This window comes from Tamandua tetradactyla, chromosome 5, assembly GCF_023851605.1.
Source record: "Tamandua tetradactyla isolate mTamTet1 chromosome 5, mTamTet1.pri, whole genome shotgun sequence".
In the NCBI taxonomy this organism is placed as follows: domain Eukaryota; kingdom Metazoa; phylum Chordata; class Mammalia; order Pilosa; family Myrmecophagidae; genus Tamandua; species Tamandua tetradactyla.
In genome coordinates, this window is record NC_135331.1 from 12,034,338 (window position 1) to 12,054,187 (window position 19,850).

The following is a 19,850-nucleotide window of genomic DNA, read 5'->3' on the forward strand; positions in this document are numbered from 1 at the left end:
GTCAGGGAGGTACCAAGGACAACCACACAGGCCCTCAGGGGCCATGCTGAGGGCTTTAGCTTTCTACTCAGTGTGACAGGGTTTCCATGGGAGAGTTTGGGGTGGAGGAGGGATGTAATTGGGTCTAACATCCCTCTGGCTGGAGTGAAGAGGGACAATGACAGGGAGCACAGGTGGAAGCTGGGAGACCAGCAAGGAGGCCATTGCAGTTGTTCAGTCAAGCAATGGTGGGGGCTTGGGTGTGGGAGCAGCAGCGGGGCTGACGCGTAGCACTGGCAGAGTAATGGACAGCTAGATCCGGTAGGGGTTTTGGGACTGCTGCCCTGTCTTCTGGCCTGACTCCATGCCCCATGGTGGGAGGTCGGTGATGCTGGGGATGCCAAGGCTGCTGGCTGAGTCTGGACTCTAGGCTGCCTGGTTCCAGACCTTCCCCAACCATAGGGATGGTCTGTTCTCTCCCCTCCTGCTTCTCCTTCCATAGCTGCCTAGGAGTGGGTCAGAGAAAGGGCAAAACCAGACTGCTCAGCCCCGTGTTCTTGATTTCAGCCCATTCAGAGGCCAGTAGGTTTCAGATGGATGATGTTATGATGCTCATTTCTGTGATGTCATTTTGGAATCTTTGAAATATTTGAAATCCAGCCTCAAATGCCTAGCACATGGTAAATGCTCACTCCTGCCAGCCAGTGAAGGAGGGACAGCAGGGGTGGCTGTCATCTCCTGGTCTTACCACCTCTCCAAGAATGGCTAAAAGGAACTGCAAGGTGTGAGAAGCTTCTGGGGGCAAAGGTTTAATTAAGGATGGTGGCAGCCATGCCTGTTAGCGTCACTGCTGGCCCCAGTAGACTCCCTGACACTTTACAGTTTGGTTCATACTTTCGAGGTCTCTGAACGTTTGCTCTTGCTAGTCCCTCGGCTTCCTATTTTCTTTCCTTCTGCAGTTTTGGGTGTCCATGTCCATTTGTTCATCCAATGCTTACAGACACTTATTCTGTGCCCTGTTGAGGACATAAAGATGGCAAAAGAGCATGGAGGCCTTCTGGAGCCCGTTGTGGGAAGAGAGCTATGGAAATGGACCCTGAATCTTAGCAAGAAGGAGGAGCTCAAGACTAGAAGGAACATTGCTAAAACTCGGTTCGTAAGGCCCCGTGCTCATCCCTGGCTTAAACCTTTCCCTCTGGGAGCTTCTCACACCTGCAGTTCCTTTTAGCCATTCCTGGAGAGGTGGCAGGCCTGGGAGATGAGAGCCACCCTGCAGTCCCTCTTTCACTGGCTGGTAGGAGGCTCAGAGCCAAACTTGTGGCGAGCAGGACTCTGTGGTTCAAGTTTTAAGAGTTGCTAAACTCTCATCTTCTCTCATATCCTTATAACCTGACAAACATTTTTGGGGAGCATGTTTTTTCTTCTTTTTAGGTTGGCTTTTTTATACCAGTCAGTTAAGACTCGAGTAAGCATTTTCTTTGACAGTGTTGCATTTGTCTATCCATCCTTGTCCAGGCAGCATTGCTTCTGGGCTCTAGGTGAGGGATGGGGGGTGGGGAACATAGTCATGACTTTGAGGTGGGATCTGGAACTTGCTGAGCATTTGTTTGCAGGTCCTCATCCAGGACCACCTCCCACCCTTTTTCTTCTCCTGCGAGGCAGGACGACCTGCCTACTGCCCAGGTTATAGAAGAGGAGAGCATCCCATCTGAGATCTCAGAGGTACTAAGTGGTGGAGCTAGAGCTCGTCTCCCGAGATTCTGCTGTGAGGGCCGAGGCATAGTGTGTGCATGGTTCTAGACCTCTGGCTGGTGCTGGAGGGTTGATTGTGGTGTGGCAGCTCTATCTGTCCCATGCTCTGGCCTGCTGCTGCTGTTTGTAGGAGTGTGGGACCAAAAGCCCTGGGGATGGGCAGGGCTGTCAGGGCGATGGTAGCGGTGGGGAGCTCTCTATCCCAGGCAGCCTTCACCAAATGAAGGTCCTCTCAGTGATTGGGCTGGGGTATGGTACATGGACTAAGCTCCATTGTGAGGGTTTAGGATCCTGCACCTGGCCTGCCCTCACCATGGGGCCGTCTGGTGCTTGGATGTGAATGGGATACTGGCTTCCTTTATACTCTTGCCCTAAGGCATCTTCCCTTTCCTTGGAGGATGGGGTGTGAGCTGGTGGTGAGAGTTAGGTACAGCCCAACTACCAGGCCTGCTTGGGCCAGAGGTATTCAACATGAACTCCCTAGAGCTCCAGATCTGTATCTCCAGCTGCCACGTGAACACCTCCCTCCCCGTCGTGGTTTCTGGGACCTATTGTGACCATCTGTGTGCTGCCCACCTGTGTCTCACTGTGGGAGACTAGTCTCATCAGCCTCTTTGCTGTGCTGCACTGTGCCTGGGTGCTGTACCTATATTACCTTGGACAGCCCTTTCCCTTGCTCTCCAGAGCTGTCCCCCTATGGTCCTTTACCACTGTAGCTCACCCTACCCATGTGTCGCAGCCCCTGCTAGTACTCTTCACTTTTTGGGTACCTGGTTACAGGCTGGGAATCTGTCTCTCTCGAGTGGAAGCTCATGTCTTCAGGGACCATGTCTGTCTTGCTCTCTGCTGGAACATCAGCACTTGGAGCTCAGTGAGGACCTGGCCAGTCCCCATTCAAGACTGTCATGGGGACATACATAGGGAGTAACCCAGTGCCCTTGGAAAACTGTGAAAGGGCCGGCCATGGAAGGTGCTCACTGGCTTCCACCCTCAGGCTCCTACAGATTCCTGATGTTTTCTTTCTTGAGTTGTCTGCATAGTCATGCTGTAATGATGTTTACACACTGATACACTATTTTAATATAAGTTGCATTCCTTTATTTCCCTTTATCTTACACAGTTTGGGTATGTATGTAGGTAGGTCATATTACATGTGAATTTCCATAACAGGATAGTAAAGAAGGAGTGTGTTACACAAGGGGACAATGGGTCTGTAAGGTTGAGAGAGAAAGCTAGAATGTGCCCAGCCCTCTGGGCCTCCCAGAGAGGAAGCTGTAATAGTGTAGTGGACTCAAGCTGGGCCTACCCACCTTGGCCAGCCCCAGATCCCAGCCTGGAAATTTAACAATAGTTGTTTATCAGACAGCTTGCTTACTCAATCATATCTGTCCTGAAAAGAAAGGAACTATTAAATATCTCCACGTTACACATGACAGAACTAAGGCATGGAGGGCTGAGCCCCCCCCCCCCCAAGTTCACAAAAGGACAGGTGGACCTAGGACTGAACCCTAAGGCCTAAAACAGTCAGAGAATTACAAAGCCCAGGGACACGCAGGTCCTACCACTGGGATGCTGCTGGAGCTGGCCTGTGTCTTTGAGCTTCCTAGCAGCCAGAGAAAACAATGAATGTGCAATTCCCACTGGAATTCCAGTGGCCATGAAAAGGTAAAGCAATTGTTTGGCTTCTGGGAGCTGAAAGGATTTGCTCCCCAGAAGCCTGGAATGGTTTGGCCTGTTTTTCACCTAACGGCAGTGTGACTCTTATAGGTAATTCCCGAGATCAGCTGCCTGCTAGCCTAGCTTGATATAGTGTGAATGTGGGGGTGGGGGTTCAGCTCAGCTCTATCCAATCGAAGAGTTCACCTGGAAAGGCGCCTAAGGGCATCTGCTGGACCCTCCACACAGGAGCCAGCCATTCTGGGGTGAGGTGTTTCTGTCCCCCATGCTCTCACCTGTACCTGGGCAGAGCCGCTGGTGCCTCCCTCAATGACAGGCTCAAGATCAGGCAGTGCAGATGAGGTGCAAATCCTGGCTCTGCCCCTAGAGAAATGGGGTGACTGGGGCCCCACTTCCTCCAGGCTGTCGTGAGGAGTAAGGGGGAGAATCCCTGTAATGGGCTCAGCTAGCAGGCAAAAAGCTGGGGTGCTTTCTACCATTTTCTGTGTCCCCAGGGCTGGCTGTGGCAAGAGCTTTCAGCCCTGAGAAAGGGGAAATCCTCTCTTCCCCCCTGCCTGCCTGGTCAGCAGTTTGTCAGCTGCGGCCTCCTCAGCTTGGAGAGGGGGTGGGGAGGGAACAGGCCTGGAGGGCCCCACAGTAAAGAGTGAAAGCAGTGGCTTTGCTGGTTAATCTCAGCACTAACACTGGGGCCAGGGCTGAGAAGGGAACCGAAAGGGAGATGAGGCCTGTTCCCCTCCTGGCCAACTTCCTCCGACGATCCTGGAGGAGATCCTGGAGGAGATCCTGGAGCTGGGGGGGAGGGGGACAGCGGGCATAGGCCAACAACAGGACAAGCAGTTGAGAAGGAAGTAGCCTCTTGTACCTTACCCATTCTGAAGACAGGAAATAGAGGCCCTGAGAGGATGTCTCTTGAGCCGAGGTCCTGATCCTCATGTGCTCAGTGCCTATGTGACCACTAGCGCCCTCGTGGGACCTCCAGCAGGGCTGTGCTCCCACATCTCACTGGCTCCCAGGAAGGGAAACAAGGGTGAGATGGTGGTGGTAAGAGAAGGTAGAAGGTGAACATGCCCTGACCAGCGATGGCCCTGAGGGCTGGGAATTTACTAGTTGCACAACTTAACTGAGCCGTGTTCCCTCACATCCCATGTAGCCGGATGATGCGTGAGAAGCACTAAGATGCAGTCAACCCAGACTCGTGGTCGGCAACTTGGAGCCGCTGGCTTCTCCCATGGACCTGCTGGGCCCAAGTGATCAGAGCAGGCCTGGAGGTTCCAGGGAGACCCCAAGGGCCCCAGTTTGGCCACCTCTCTCCTGCCACCCTGGGGTCATGATCCAGAGCTGGATTAAACATCTGGTTTTGGGAATGGATTCTTGCACCACCTTTTTTTTTTTTATGAGAAGCACCTACTTTAATTTTTTAATCCAGAACAATTAAAAAGCTCCCCAAAAGTTCTGGTAATGGATGGGGGCGATGGTAGCACAACATTATGAATGTAATTAATATTGCCTAATTGTACTCAAAAGTGTTAATTGGGAAATTATGTTGTCACAATATAACAACCAAAACCTTACCATTTACTATGAACATTACACATATGGTAATTAAAGGACATGTTACTATCAAAGTAGAAACAATTCTCATCTCAGAAGGGTGGTCTGTTCAAGAAGGGGAAGACGGGCTGTGCAACAGTGGCCTAGTGGCAGAATTCTTGCTGCCATGCCGGAGACCCTGGTTCGATTCCTGGAGCCTGCCCATGCCAAAAGAAAAAAAGAAAGGGCAGGTGGCCTCATAGCACTGTCCTCGTTTTTCAGGGGCTTCTTAGTTCCCCCACAGAATTAGACCAGTTGTGGCCTCCAGAGTGACCTTGGGCCTGATCACCACGTTTTGAAAAGGCAGACCAAGGTGAGCCCTTCTGAGTAGAGGTGGTGGAGGCTGGATCCTCCGAAGCCACTGGTGCCAGGAACATGCCTTTGGGCCTTGTTTTCATTCCTCCACACCACCTCACTCCCTGGTCAGGGGAGTGGTGCTTTGCCAGCATGCCTAGCTGTCTCCTGGCTCTTGGTAAAGGGCTGTGGGACCCCAGTTGGGCCTTCTCTGATCATTCCCCACCTCATCTCCGTTTCTTCCCTCTTCTGGTCTCTGCTGGAAGCAGCGATTGATCAAGGGGATCTGTTGATCCCCTTCCTCAATCAGATGACTTCACCTCCAAGTTTTGTTGTTTTTTTTTTATCACGAAGAAGAAGTAGAAGAGATGGAGGCAGTGGAGGGATGCATCCCTTCTGAGGAAACTCCTGCCTGGGAGAAATGGGCTCCTAGGTCACAGGGTGCCCTGGAGACTCTGGCTTCCATGGAGGCAGCCTCTGTAGCACCAGCCCCTTGTCTAGCCAGTTCCTGTCAGGACCTGAGGGCATTCTTGCTGGCAGAGGGGTAAGAAGGCCATTTCCTACCCACTGAGAAATCCATATGTGTTGGCTGTCCTGGGAAATTCCTGGCTCATGGCTTGATGGGGCCGAGGTTTTAAGTGAGTGTCCGGCTAGCTGTTACTTGAGCCACCAGCCTCTGTTCCTTTGGGCATACTGGGCTGAAGGCACTCTGCCAGCCCCCACCCCCCAGCCTACCCCTTCTTGTTCTAAAGACTTGAGGGAAGGAGAAATCAGGTAGGTGTAGGGATTTGAGATTCTAGACTGGACACTTGCGATAGGGATTCAAAATCTGACTCTGCCCCTTCCTCAATCAAATGACTTCACCTCCAAGTTTTGAGTTTCTTCTCTTAAAGATGCAGACATAGTACCTACTTCCCAAGGTTGCTGTTAGGCCAGAAGGGGAGACCTGTACTAACTAGTGCAGAGGTGAATGGCTGCTAATGAGAGTGGGGCTAAAGGTGTCACAAAGGCCTCCATCCTTGGGCATTAGCCCGTCATTGCCACAGTGGGAAACATAATTTGGCTGGAGACCCTCATGTCACCTAGCTGAGAAGCTCTTTTCTGTACCAGTGGGAAGAGAAATGCATGTTAAAGGCAGATGCGCCAAGCTGGAGTATCTACAGGAGCAGGCAAAGGGATTGGGAGAATTGGCCCTCTGCCAGCCTAGGCATCTCGGGATCTCAGTGCCTATATGGGACTGTGATTGTGCTTAAGAAACTAAAGGCCATGAGCCCTCTGGAGGCTTGGCGTGCTTTGGGAATTGATGAACGCTCACTCTTCAGGCTAGGCCTTGGAAAAACCACTCAGAGGACCTGGGGTTGGGAAAAGAGCCATCATGGATGGGCTCTGAGTATCCCTTCTTGGTCTGTTAGAGTTCAAAGCCCAAGTTACAAACAGCCTGCTCCAACATTCAAGAGGTCCGGCAGTGTACACGTCTCGAGATGCCTGATAACCTCTACACGTTTGTGCTAAAGGTGAGTAATGGGGCTTCCAGCCCCGGGTCAGGGTGGGCAGGATCCACATGCCTCACACCCTCATGGCTAACTAATACCTTTCCTTCTGGCCAGGTGAAGGACCGAACAGACATCATTTTTGAGGTGGGAGATGAGCAGCAGCTGAATTCATGGATGGCTGAGCTTCAGGAGTACACAGGCCGAAGGTGAGGGCCCCAGACCTTAGGGCCCCCCAGCCTGGCACAACTTTTACTGCTGTCCCTGACCTGCCCAGAACCTTAACTCCAGCCTCTTCTCCAGCAGGCTGGAGAGCACAGACCCAGAGATGCACATCCCTTCAACCCTAGAACCTGGCAGGTCCAGCTCCCCTAGGGGAAGCACAGATTCCCTGAACCAAGGTGAGTGGAGCCAGGCCTTTGTCCTCCAGGCCTGTGGGAATCCAGCTTCAGCCCAGGACACAGATGGCTAGTGGGCCTCCCAAAAGGGAATCGCATGTGGCTATCACCTACCTTCTTCTACCAGGTGCTTCTCCTGGAGGGTTGCTGGACCCAGCCTGTCAGAAAACCGATCACTTCCTGTCCTGCTACCCCTGGTTCCATGGCCCCATTTCCCGAGTGAAGGCAGCTCAGTTGGTTCAGCTGCAGGGCCCTGACGCTCACGGAGTGTTCCTGGTACGGCAAAGCGAGACACGGCGTGGGGAATATGTGCTCACCTTCAACTTCCAGGGCATAGCTAAGGTAAGGGGCAGAGCAAGGGGACCACCCCTAACAAGTTCTTCAAGGGCCTCAGGGGACAGTCCCTGAGCCTAGCATCTCCCTCTCACAGCACCTGCGCCTGTCCCTGACCGAGCGGGGCCAGTGCCGAGTGCAACACCTGCACTTCCCCTCGGTGGTGGACATGCTGCACCACTTCCAGCGCTCGCCCATCCCACTTGAGTGCGGTGCTGCCTGCGATGTCCGGCTGTCCAGCTACGTGGTAGTCGTCTCCCAGCCACCAGGTGTGACCCTATTGCCTATCAATAAAGGGGGTGGACTCCAGAGGAAAACAGGGCAGAGGGCACAGAGATCTCATTTCGTGTCCCAGAGGAAAACAGGGCAGAGGGCACAGAGATCTCATTTCGTGTCCCGTCAGAACACTTACCCCTGTCCTGATAAGATTCACAGTGTGGTCTCTCTCCTGGTCACTTGTTCCCAGGTTCCTGCAACACCGTCCTGTTCCCTTTCTCCCTCTCTCGCTGGGATTCAGAGCTGGGCCTTCCCCACCTTAGCTCTTCTGGCTGTCCCCGGGGGCTTGGCCCAGAGGGTCTCCCAGGCCGATCCTCGTCCCCAGAGCAGATCTTCCACCTGGTGCCTTCGCCCGAGGAACTGGCCAACAGCCTGCGGCACTTGGAGCCAGAGCCTGGGAATCGGGCCCGGGACTCAGACTACGAACTGGACTCGTCCTCCAGGAGCCGACTGCGGGCCATAGACAATCAGTACACACCTCTCTGACAGGCAGCAAGGCCTCAGCAACACACACCCGAGAAACAGAAGCAGAGATGGGAGCTTGTGAATGTAACTATCTATCTTTCCTTCCTTCCAGAGAGAGATTTAAGGGACACAGTTAACTGCTCGCTCCAGTTTGGTCGTGACCCTTCTATTAGGCCTGTTGAAGGGCCTCCTATAAGTTCTGTCTACCACCTGGCTTTCTCCTCATTGTTTACAGATGTAGTTCTTGCTCACGGATGCCACACTGGCTTCTGCCCTGGGACCCTGGACCATGCCCCCATCCTTAGGGGGGTTGGGAAGGGCCAGAGCTTTGCAGTGGAAACTTGTTCTCTGTTTCACTGACACTGTCATAGCTGATGACAAGGTGGGTGGGGATGGGAGGGGTATGGCACCAGGAAGCCCAAAACACTAACAGCCCTGGAGTCTCATATGGTTTTCCAATTGTAGCTTAAGTCCATGTGGCAGGTCTGCCAAACCCATGCCACAGATGACCACACCTAATCCTGCTTTTACTCTCAGCTTTTGGACAAAGTTCTGTCAGAGGGACAAGCTATGGGTCAAAATCGATTTTAAACATTTTACCTCAGATTAATTTTCTAAAGGATTCAGGTTTCAAAACTAAACCGTTGCTTACTTCATTGCACTGTTTCAACTAATACTCATCCGATTTTTGTAGCCAGACACAGCTATGCAAACCCTATTTGACTAGTTCATGGTCCAAGCCAAGATGCCTGGCTTCCTTGTCTATTTCATCCTCAGGACAGTCACCTGCTGCTGAGTAGCCACTTCTCTTTTCCTAAATGTAGAGACGTGAAGACCATCACCCTTTCAGGAGATTCAATTACTGAACTGGGAAGGGGGCAAGGAATAGTTTGACTCTGGTGCCTTATGAATAAAAAACTGGATTTTGGTTTACAGCAGCTGTATGGTAAAAGTTAAATTAACTGGGGGATGAGGGAAGGCAAGCAGAAAGGGGGGGAAAAAGGACTCCTGGTCCCTTTTTTTAGGAAATCCTTCCCCGACAGGGCTGTCTTAGAGCCCTGCAAGTTTCTAATGAATTATTATATTATCACACATATGTGGGTTTTAGGCTCATTCTTGAGCTGCAATGGAAGCCACAAATCTGGTACCATCACTAATGAGAAACTCCTTTAACAGCCCACAATAAATGTTCTGTTCCAGCCGGTGACTGCTTCGTTGATGGATTAGTGTTTGATGAAAAATGGGTGTGCATATACACATGGGCGCCCACACTCTCCAACATCCAGGGACGGCCTGAAATTCAATCTCCATCAATACTGCCTTTCACAAGTGATACAATTCATGGGGTAGGAAGAGGGAGGTGGCTGGCTCCTCTGAGAACTTCAGCATGGGGGCTCAGAAACAAGGGAGGCAGTGACAGAGTCGAGTCTGCTGCTCCTGGGTGCCAGCAGAGCGATTCCCATCAGCCGCCAAGCTCACTAAAGTGGCTTCTAGGAAACGGGGAGTTTAGCACAGCTTAACATTAATAGATACAACAATCAGAGGCTAAAATTAAATCTTGGCCTAAAACCTACAGTACTGTCTTATCAGGCGTGAAGAGTTTGGTCTGCCCCCTCAAGCCATTCCCTGATTCAAGAGTCAGATTTCTACTTCTAGAGCATTTGGGGATGGGGTGGGGTGGAGGGTGGTGAAGAGCAAACAGCCAATTTTTCACCACCTTTAAAACCAATAATCCTGGGTGCTTTCACAGACTAAAGCAGATCCATACCTGATCCACAGTTGCAGTCTATTTCTTAGAATAGTTGGCTTTCCTTTATTTCCTACATGTTGAGCAGGGTTCTATATAAGTAATGTAATGCTAAGAAAAGTAAGAATCAAAGGAGTAAGCAATATTCTGGATGTCTCTTTTAAAAGAGAAAGTTCATCACAGAAAGTCAATGCTGAAGCGCCACTAGTGGAGAGTCTTCTCCCTTCTGCACAGGAAAGGAAAGGGGCTGACTAGATAACTGAACCAAACCACTCCCTCCAGCCAGAAATTTAAGCAAATGGGGACGCGAGATCTTCAAACTGGAGGCACTCAGTTCTTAGCAGCCTCTCAACATACATCTCTCAGGTAGTGCCAAGGGGCAAACCAGGTAGAGCAAACTAGCTGCTCTGACCCACTGGACGCAAAGCATGTGCTCACATTCTATCGCAGAGAACTGGAAGTCACACAGCCCGAGACTGCTTCCGTCTAAAATGTTCAGGAAAAAAAAAATATTTCCTTTCTAAACATGTCTCGATTACCAGGAAAGCTTAAATTACATTCTGACAAAAAGTCCCCTCATGCCCTGGGAAGAAGTGACACTAAGCGGACGTCTTCTTTCTGTTAGCTCAGGTTGGGCTGGATGAAGGGAGCAATCAGCCTCCACCCCCTACCCCCGCCGCCGGCCCCCCCCACCCCCAGCCCTAGATGCCCTCACAGACACCACCCTGCTGGCTGCAGCCAGCCCACCACAGTCACAGCACATGCTACTACCCTCCCTGTAGTTCTGATGTGACTGCTAGGAGCTGTGGGGTCAAACCAGCAACCTCCACCGAGAGCCAAGGCTCTGAGCACCAAACCGGACTGTAATCATGTTTCCTCCAGCTATCTCTAATTACAGAAAACAAGTTACAGCTTGACAGCTCCCAGCACCATCACTTCCTTCATCTGACTTTATGAAACTTTTAAAAACTAAGTCACCAGCACCAAAGAATTAAGTCAACTAACCTGCCTTGAATATTAGACCAGCAATCCATATGGCTTTATCTGGTATAAATCTTCTGCCTTTGATCATTTCTGGACCGTGTAGGAAAAAGGAATAGCAGTCATTAAAATCTTGGGCCAGAAAACACTATTTTTACACAATAGTTTTTTAAATAAAGTCAAGGCTTTGAACTCTGAAACTCCTTGCTTTTATTCAGGGCTAAGTCTTATTGCAAACGTCACATTAGCTCTAACATTCTCCCACAGGACAGAGTAACTTGATAGTATACTATCCACTGCCTTTTAACAAGGACACATCTGACACCCGGTGTTGGGTTGGAATAAGCAGCACATTGTAATGACAGTGTCACAGAAAGTGGATTCATCTTGTTATAGGCAGAAGATATTTGGCAAATTTTTATGTGTTGTTTATGTACTGTACAAGTAACTTATTCTTGAATAATGCAAATTTGGCTATAATGTACAAATTGCTATATGTGAATTAAAAAAAGTTTCAGACTCTTAAATTCGTTGCTACAATCTTTAAAGGCTCTAAAATCCTTACCCGGCTCAAATATCTGCTTTTTCTTTTGTTGTCCTTCCACAATTTGGGGGGCATTAACAAATGCTCAAGATCTTTCCCGTACATCTGCATCTTTTCAGCCTTTCTGCCTCTGGATTTTTTTTTTTTTTTTTAAATTTTTTTTTTGCAGTTAAAAAAAAAGTGTCTCCTGCCCCCTACTGGTAAAACAAATAGCTGCCTGAATTGGGACAACTTTCAACTAACAACACCCATTTTGGTTCAGCAGATATTAAAAAGAAGGCTTACAGAATCAGCGTCACAGCCTCAGGATGTGGAATTTCAGTGCTGCCCAACTCTGGCCAGCCTTCCTCCTTCTGAAGCAGACCTCTAATCCACCAAAGAGAATATCTCAGTCTTGTCTTTTTCTAGAGATACCTTGAACCAGAACTAAAGGTGAAGAAGAAAAAGCATTTGACAACTACCTTCCAGGCTCTTAAGAAAACACACTCAGCCCACCCTCCTGGCTTGTCATTAAATCTCCTCCAACAGAAGTAGCTTATACAAACACACACTAACTGATTATCAGTTTTTAAAACTTTTTTTATTTTTTACTTTTTTTTAAGTTTTTATTTTATATTATCTACAAAGTAAAAGTTTTCCCTTAACTTAAAAGTTAAACCACTGTAGACAGTGATCACCTCATCAAACTTGATTTATAAATAATAATCCGTCACTTTGACGGTAAGAATTTGCTGAACCTCTGTCAAGTTTAGTAAAAGGGCGTTCCAAGTCTTGATTTTTTTTTTAAAGCGGTAATAGCAGCAAGAATCACTCCTGTTACTTCTTTTGCTAGCTGATGTGTTCGTGACTTTCAAGGGTCATTAAAAAATAAATAACTTCCAGTTTCAGCAAGCAGAGCTGGGGTACTTGCGGGACTCTGAAACAGCATATGGAATTATGGAACAGCCCACAAGTTCCTAAATGCCTCTACTCGGTCCAAATATCTTCACTGCAAGGTGAACTGTTAGCATTCCTATTGGATGTTACAAGAAATCAACATATATATATTTCAAAAACAAAATAAATGAAATTCTAGTTTTCTGTGCTTCCAGTTGGTAGAAGCAGTAGAAGGGAAGAGGGAATTTGGCCTTTCGGTTCCTCCAGGGCAGCTTTACAACTGCTGCTGGTGGTGGGCTTGTACTGTAAAAAAGAAAAGTGAATATTTAAACAGAAAACTGGTAACACCACACATCAGCCTACTGTCTCTGCAGCACATGACTGTAAACTATCCTTGGCTATCTGAACAAGACTCAAAATTACATTCACTTCCCCCCCTCCCATCTGCACCGAGGGGGGAAGGGGTAGGTGGGTGGGTAGAAACAAACCAGTCAGACGTAAAACCATTTCAGATAAAACTTCCAGAAGACTTGTTGCTTACGGGGTAGAATAAAGGCCTTAATATATTTCCTCCCCAAACAGTAGCCAAGTACCAGTACTGTTTTCAGATAAAAGGTAAGACTGAAATAATGCCATGGCAGCCATCGAGGATTAGAGCGCAATTGCAGGGCCTTCTCTCCCCGCCAGGGCATAGACTGGAGCTAAGGCTACACTCAGAACCAATCCATACACACAGCACTTACTCATCAGTAGGAGTCTCCAAAGCTACAATCAAACTCTGCCATGGTAATAACCCCCCACGTATCAGACTGTTGGGACTCAGGAAGGAAAAACACTGCCCTGTCCAGCCTATCATAACAAGGAAGGCCAACTGAGTCCTAGGCATGCATCTGCTACACAGAATGCTGCTGCTGCTGCTGCTTCTCATCAAGTCAAATCCTGTACACCATCAGAACACACACAGACTCGGCTCCAAGAAGCCTCAGGCCCTGACACTGAGCTGATCATCACAGTCCCTACTGTGCGCACTCTGACAGATCTTGCTGGTTTTCAAATGCGGGGCTTGAAGCGCGGGCCCTGCCTGCCACTTGACCTGTGTCAGCAGAATGCTTTGGGGTGCCCCGGCGGCCCCTGCACACACACGCCTCACCTGAAGGGTGCGTCATATAGGGGAAATGCGCTGTTGTCGAGACTGGAATGGGCTGTAGTGCACTTTGAGCGAGGGCGGCCTGGGGACCGCCGGGTGGCTGTGTCGTCATTAGCATCATTGGCGCATGGGCAGTTGGATGAGAAGGAACCATTCCTGACTGTACATGAGCCTGAAACAGAGAGCTCTTTTACGCATACAGGCAACATCTCCGGCTTACACAACATGTCAACTATGTTCCTTTCACTGGACTGGGGCTCTCAGAAAATGGCACTGGCAGGCCCTCAGGGCCCTTTCTTTTCTGCAACTGACCAACAGACATGCTTCAACCTTTGGCAAATCTGGCAAGGTTGAGGGTGCAGGCACCAAGTGAACCTGGGTGAAAGTCAGGGCTGCCATGTCCCAGTCATCAAATTTTCTGATCACTGGATTCTATATATGGGGTGAGGTCTGCATGAAGAGCAGACCCCCTGATCCAAGGGTGGCTTTCTCAACTGAATACGAGGCATGATGCAATGATGATTCAGAACCTAGCTTCCATGTGGGGCCTGAAAATTTTCAGATAATATCCCTTTTAAACAGGAAAGCAGATTATTACATTTTATAAGCAAGGATTGTCAAATCCTGTTTTAATGGATTACTTAAGACTAGCTTGTTCCTCCTCCCTCTGCTTCTCTGCTTCTCGCCTGCTCCCCAGCACATTTCAACGAAGGAGTGGGGGCAGAAAGAGAAGAGATTCTCAGGTCCCCTTTACTTTATCCAAAGATACGCTGACTGGGGGTGATGGGGGGGGCGGGTAGGGTTACAATTACTGGTTCCAGTGAGATGGGGAAGGGTAATCTAAATGATCTGGGCAGGCTCTGTTTCCCTGTACCAAATGATCACGAGTCCCACATGTTCTCACCATGAAGTTGGAAAGGTGGTTTTAGTCAGCTCAAACAGCTGGATCCCAACTCTGCAGGAGTTTTGGCAGGCTCGTTTCCTGCATTCCATAAGGTACACTGTTCAAGACCATGCTAAGCCTCGAATGAAATGCTGTTTTTCTCTCTCATATATTCAAATGGACCCATGGCATATTCGGGCTCCCCTATAAGTATTAGCCTTTTTGCCTTTTCGGCACAAAAACACAAAAATGAGGTTTAGGGAACCGCAACTTACATTCAGATACCTACTGAGCCACCAGCTTCTACTAGACATCTGCAGGACCCCAATGCTCATGAAGCTCCTGATTCATCCAAACCATGCTGGCCTACACCTGACCAAACGAGATCCCCACCCCACCATCAAAGCAAATCCTCAACTGCAGTGCGCTATCTACAGAACCTAAACTTTGCAGGGTAAGGATGCCCAAACTTCCCAGAGCTGTGAACCTCTAGTTACAAGGTAGCCTTCTGAGTGTTAGATCCAATTGAGTCACATCTCTGACGACACACCATGCCAGAACCTCACTGGCACACTATTTGACATAAAGAGGAATTCAATAAGGTGGGTCTAGCTTAGACCCTACCTAAGAGTTTGTTATTGAAGCACCCAAAAGAAACATCAAATACAGCCAATTCATCCTTAACAGCCCCAAGGAGGGCCCCAAGGACAATGTTAGAGCCCAAATTCAGTGCAGCTCCACCTCATGAAGACAATCCAACTTGGCCCTGGATTGCATTAGACCTTTTTCAGCAGCTGATGCAGACAGCAACCACTGAGATGGCACACATACCTTTCAACCTTTAGAAGCTTATACTGGAGGTGAGCTGCAAAGTGCTTCAGGGCTGCTCTTAAAAATGTGGGACCACCTGGGTGCTCCCAGCTTCTAGTTACACCGCACCAATATACAAGGACAAGCCCTTTCGAGAGGTACAACATATGGTCAAAGCAGATGTATGAATAGCCAGGGAAAGCCAGCAGAGAGACTTGCCTAGAACACATGTAACTCAACTAATATTTCTAGGATTGCAGGCCCAAGGCAATCACCCCAAACAGTTGAGCATTCATGAAAGCCTCCCTGCCAGGCTTTCACATGTATGTGTGTGTTTGTCTGTGAGTGAGAGTAAGAGTGATTATATATGAGTGGGATGATTGTGTGTGTATGTATATAAACAAATATATTTGTGTGTGTGTGTATATATATATCTCACAATGAAACTATATAAACAAAGCAAAGCAGACACAGAAAGGAAAGAAGGACTAGGCTGCATTCCAGAGGCCAAGATATTTTTAAGGTCTCAGATGGGAAATGGTAAAGGGTTGACCAATCAGCAACTCCACTGATTCCATTACAAAACCACACAAACATCCATTTAGGGCCAGGTCACATGTATTTGAATACGGAAAGGGAGACAGGCAAATGGCATCACACAGGGTTTTTATCTGGCTCTTTGCTGCTTATCTGTCAACCTTCATGTTCTACTTGGTCTTCACAGAAAGTTGGCTAAAGCTGGTTTACCTGAGGTACGTGGGCCATGTGGGGTGGATTGGTGTATGCCGTCTGAACATGAGAGGGATGGATTGTAAAGACGGTCTGTTGTGCTGCTGGGAAACTATTTTGTGGCGACTGCGTATTGGAGGCAGGTGTCATGGAAGGTGGGGTTGGTGCGAGCCCCGCGTGGTAAATGGCTGACTGCTGCTGTGGACTGGCCAGATGGAGAGCCTGGGCGGCCTGGTGCTGATGGTGCTGCAAAGTGATAGGAAATAATAGAGAAAAACTTATTTAATGAAAAGCAGTTGTGGGTTACACACAAAGCTGAGCTTTGTACACAAAAACGGGCTTTATCTAGGCCTAAGATGAGGGGCCCTGGAAAGTAAGAGAGTGTACAGGGCAGTAAGAGCAGAGCCGGGGGGTGCCTCTTGTCCAGAGACATTCTTCTCTGGGGTGATGCGGAAACCTGATTCTCAGCCTGATAGTTACAGGCCCTCAACCACGCACAGGGAAAACAAGCCTACTAGCCCCAGGGACTCAACAGATCCAGAGGAGATCCTTAACTGCCTCAGTTAACAAACATGATTAAAGACGGTAATAGGAAAACAAACTCATCACTTAAACATTAGGAATGAAATACAAAAAAAAAGTAAGTCCCAAATAAATTTCTTATTTTATGTTAAATTAGATTTTTCAGTATTGATATAGTTCTGAGACTTTACCCAATCACCTCATTCTCATTATGCATCTTAAAAGTGATTAAAAACCCAAGGGGGCACAGGCGACTGAACTGTGAGCAGGCTAGATGAGGTAGCTACATGTTTTGATCATGTGGTACTTAGCACCTTTAGCACCTTGCCTGGCACTTAAGAAAATACTAAGGAAATAAAATGAAGGAGTGATTCTGTGAAAGCCTCTTGATTTCACCTTACCTGCACAGGACTGGGGGCTGGATGACTTCCTCCGTGTTGGCTCTGCTGCTGTCCTGTGGGGGTGGCTGCAGGCTGAGGGTGTGGAGTGTGGGGGTGCAGGGTAGCATTAGGGTGTGCGTACTGCTGAGCAAGGGAGCCAGTGGAAACTGAAGTGGAAGAAAAGGGAGAGTGTACAACTGGTACATGACCATCTTAACTGCTCACATCTCGTTAACTGAGCTTTCATGATGGTTACAATGTCTAATTTATGTCATTACTTATCTCTGTATATGTGACTCCACTTAAAACCATCTGTTTTCTTGGAAAAAATGTAAAGGTGTCAAGTTATCATTTAAAAATCAGACTAGCATTAGATTCATATGACAGCATAATTGAATACATTATATTATAAAATCTAATTCGTTTGAATTTACTCTTAAAACAGGTTTTCCTGAAAAGGCAACTTAAAGGCATAGGCAGAAACTATCACGTGTGCGTTGAAACGCACACACACATTCCCTCTCTTGTCATATTTTAGCTCAAGGCCATCATCTGGCTAACCTCACCATGCTACTGCCCTGGACCTGGCACAGTGTCCCTTGGGCACAGACTTCTCCTGGGGCTGGGAGAAAGGGTTATAAAAGGTGCGTCTCCAATGGTATACGGCCATGTTAGAGCTCTATCTTCAGGGCCAAACGACTCTTTCAGCTGATCATAGGAGCCATTTTGTCATTTACTTCATTCCCTGGGCCCTAGAGCTCAAGGATCTCTCATCTTTGCTTTACAGAATCTACTAGAGGAAATTACCTATGCTGTGTAGAAAAAATAAGTCCCTTCAGAGCACCCCAGCCCTACTGAAGGGATTTTATTAGCAAGAGTCATTTCAAACAAAATATGATGGGCTACTTTTGGTAAAACTGTTCACTGAAGATAAGAACCCAAAGCCAGTTCTTTGTCAATCGCAGCATGGGACATGCCTTGGTACAAAACAAGGAGATCATGCACAAATACATTTGCCCAAGTCTTCCAAAATCAGCAACTGGAGAATCAAAATCACAGTAAGATGTGTTAATTACTCCCAGTGACTTTGATAACACAAGGATACACATCTAATCACAATGTGGCAATGACTTGAGGACACAATATTCTCAAGTCTCATCTGTATCAACAGATAACTCTCAGTCTACTCTCAATAAATTGATCCTAAACTACCTTAGAAACTGAACCCATACACAGAAGCAATTCCAAAAGAGTTCCTTATATTCTTCAAATAATATGTTAGCAAAAACAGACATACGGGCAACTTGCTCGGGGAGAAGCAAGCACTGCTTTGGAATCGGCAAGGCTGCCGAGAGTCACTAGAAGGGATGTCTCTGGGTTGTTCAATGTAAATGTTATGCATAGATTTAGGCACACAAAGCAGTCTGATAATGTTTAACATCATAGGGCTAAGGGCCACCATGCTCCAATTGGTACTCTCTCCCACTGCAAATGTGAAAAAAGAGAGGATGAGGTAAACAGCCAGCGCTAGGATCACCTGTGCATCCAAGGGCCAACACCACAGCTGGCGTTAAAATTCTTTAATTCTCAGTTTAGATTTAAAAAGCAGTTTTGTTCATATATTGGGAAAAAATTCCTAACTATGAGTTAACATATGCCAGAACATGTTAACCAGGAAAACTGATATATATTTTCTGGGTGTTTTTAAGTCATTGTTTGCTGGTACCTGGAAAACTGATGTGCTAACTGCTTTCTTGAGCTTCAGAGCCCCAAAAGTCTATGCAATCAGTCTTTCTTCTAACTTACTTGTTTGATTAAAATGACATCCTTCACCACCACACCCATTAAGTGTACTTTCAGCCCTCACAAACCTTCCGGGCACTGACCTGGTTTTATAAAGGGGAAAAAGGCCTGACATAAATGTTTATTACTTTTGAGCCTGATTTGGCAGTTCTTGTAAAAAACTATATGCTCATTTTAAAATTTTATTTTTAAATAAATAAAATGTAAAATGTCTGAAATAAGAATAAAATTTATCTAGAGTGATGCTAATATAGTAGCCACTAGATATATATGGCCATTTAAATTTAAAATGCATAAAATTACAAATTCAGTTGCTCAACAGCACTGGACACATTTCAAGTGTTCGATAGCCATGTATGGTGGCTAATGTATCGGACAGTGCCAGCCATACTACTGGATAGCAATGCTACCTAATCATTTATAGTCCCTTACTTTCAAATCATCCACCCTGACCACCACCCCTTTCCCCAATTAAAAATTTCTTTAATGTTTCATGTGTAGCAGCAATACTAAATTCCTTGGAGGGAATCCAAAATTCTATTTATAGGGGTTTATAAAGACAGTATAGAACTTCTAAGTTTCTAATTTCCCTTTTTAACTTTATTCAAGATATGTTTGTACTGCAATATTAAATTTTACTTTTAATTACCTTCTAAGTAAAGTATTAAGAATATTTAAAAAGTAAATAAAAAATTTAGGTGGGTGCTATAAGTTTTTACACATAAAAACATGGCCATTGCAAAGAGAATAATTATGTCCACATTCTTGTATTATCCATCAATTAGAAAACTTAAAGATAAAGGAATTTTTTACTATGCATCTTAAAAAGGTATCTGTGATAATAAAGTATTCTACTAATATTTAAAGGCTAAAAAAATAGAGTATTCCAATCTATACTTTAATTTGCAAGCATAGTACAAACTTTACAAGTAACTCATGAAGAGTCAATCTATACATGCTTGTGTATTTTTTTAAAACCCCCATCCCTTCCCTACCTAACCACCAGTAAACTACAAGTCATGGTGATATAAGAAAAGCCAAGGAGAGGCAATATAATCTTCATAAGCTGCAAATACAATTTAAGGGGATTTAGTTAGAAATATTTTCCTTTGTTCATCTTCCAACTCAGAAGATCCAAAAAACAAGTACCTTATTCAGGAAAGACCCCTCCTCC

The 19,850-nt window shown here is 47.2% G+C and overlaps 2 protein-coding genes across 9 annotated transcripts in view; one reads left to right on the forward strand and one right to left on the reverse strand.

Annotated features, from left to right (window-relative positions):
* SH2B3 (SH2B adaptor protein 3) overlaps positions 1 to 9,461 on the forward strand; it is a 37,658-nt gene extending 28,197 nt beyond the window's left edge. The window contains exons 3-8 of the mRNA XM_077159867.1: positions 6,705 to 6,806; positions 6,900 to 6,991; positions 7,089 to 7,183; positions 7,308 to 7,522; positions 7,611 to 7,782; positions 7,980 to 9,461. Of these exons, the coding sequence (XP_077015982.1) occupies positions 6,705 to 6,806; positions 6,900 to 6,991; positions 7,089 to 7,183; positions 7,308 to 7,522; positions 7,611 to 7,782; positions 7,980 to 8,275 (972 nt within the window). The 3' untranslated portion in view covers positions 8,276 to 9,461. The remainder of the gene's footprint in view (positions 1 to 6,704; positions 6,807 to 6,899; positions 6,992 to 7,088; positions 7,184 to 7,307; positions 7,523 to 7,610; positions 7,783 to 7,979) is intronic.
* Positions 9,462 to 10,704: 1,243 nt separating this feature from the next.
* ATXN2 (ataxin 2) overlaps positions 10,705 to 19,850 on the reverse strand; it is a 192,198-nt gene continuing 183,052 nt past the window's right edge. For 6 of the 8 annotated variants that reach the window (XM_077159859.1, XM_077159866.1, XM_077159864.1 and 3 more), the window contains 5 exons: positions 16,895 to 17,040; positions 15,990 to 16,217; positions 13,553 to 13,721; positions 11,812 to 12,705; positions 10,706 to 11,075 (listed from right to left, as the gene is read on the reverse strand). In XM_077159859.1, coding sequence (XP_077015974.1) covers positions 12,677 to 12,705; positions 13,553 to 13,721; positions 15,990 to 16,217; positions 16,895 to 17,040 — 572 coding nt within the window. In that variant the 3' untranslated portion in view covers positions 10,706 to 11,075; positions 11,812 to 12,676. Of the gene's footprint in view, positions 11,076 to 11,811; positions 12,706 to 13,552; positions 13,722 to 15,989; positions 16,218 to 16,894; positions 17,041 to 19,850 lie in introns of all 8 variants that reach the window. The other 2 variants (XM_077159865.1, XM_077159863.1) reach the window with 2 other exon arrangements.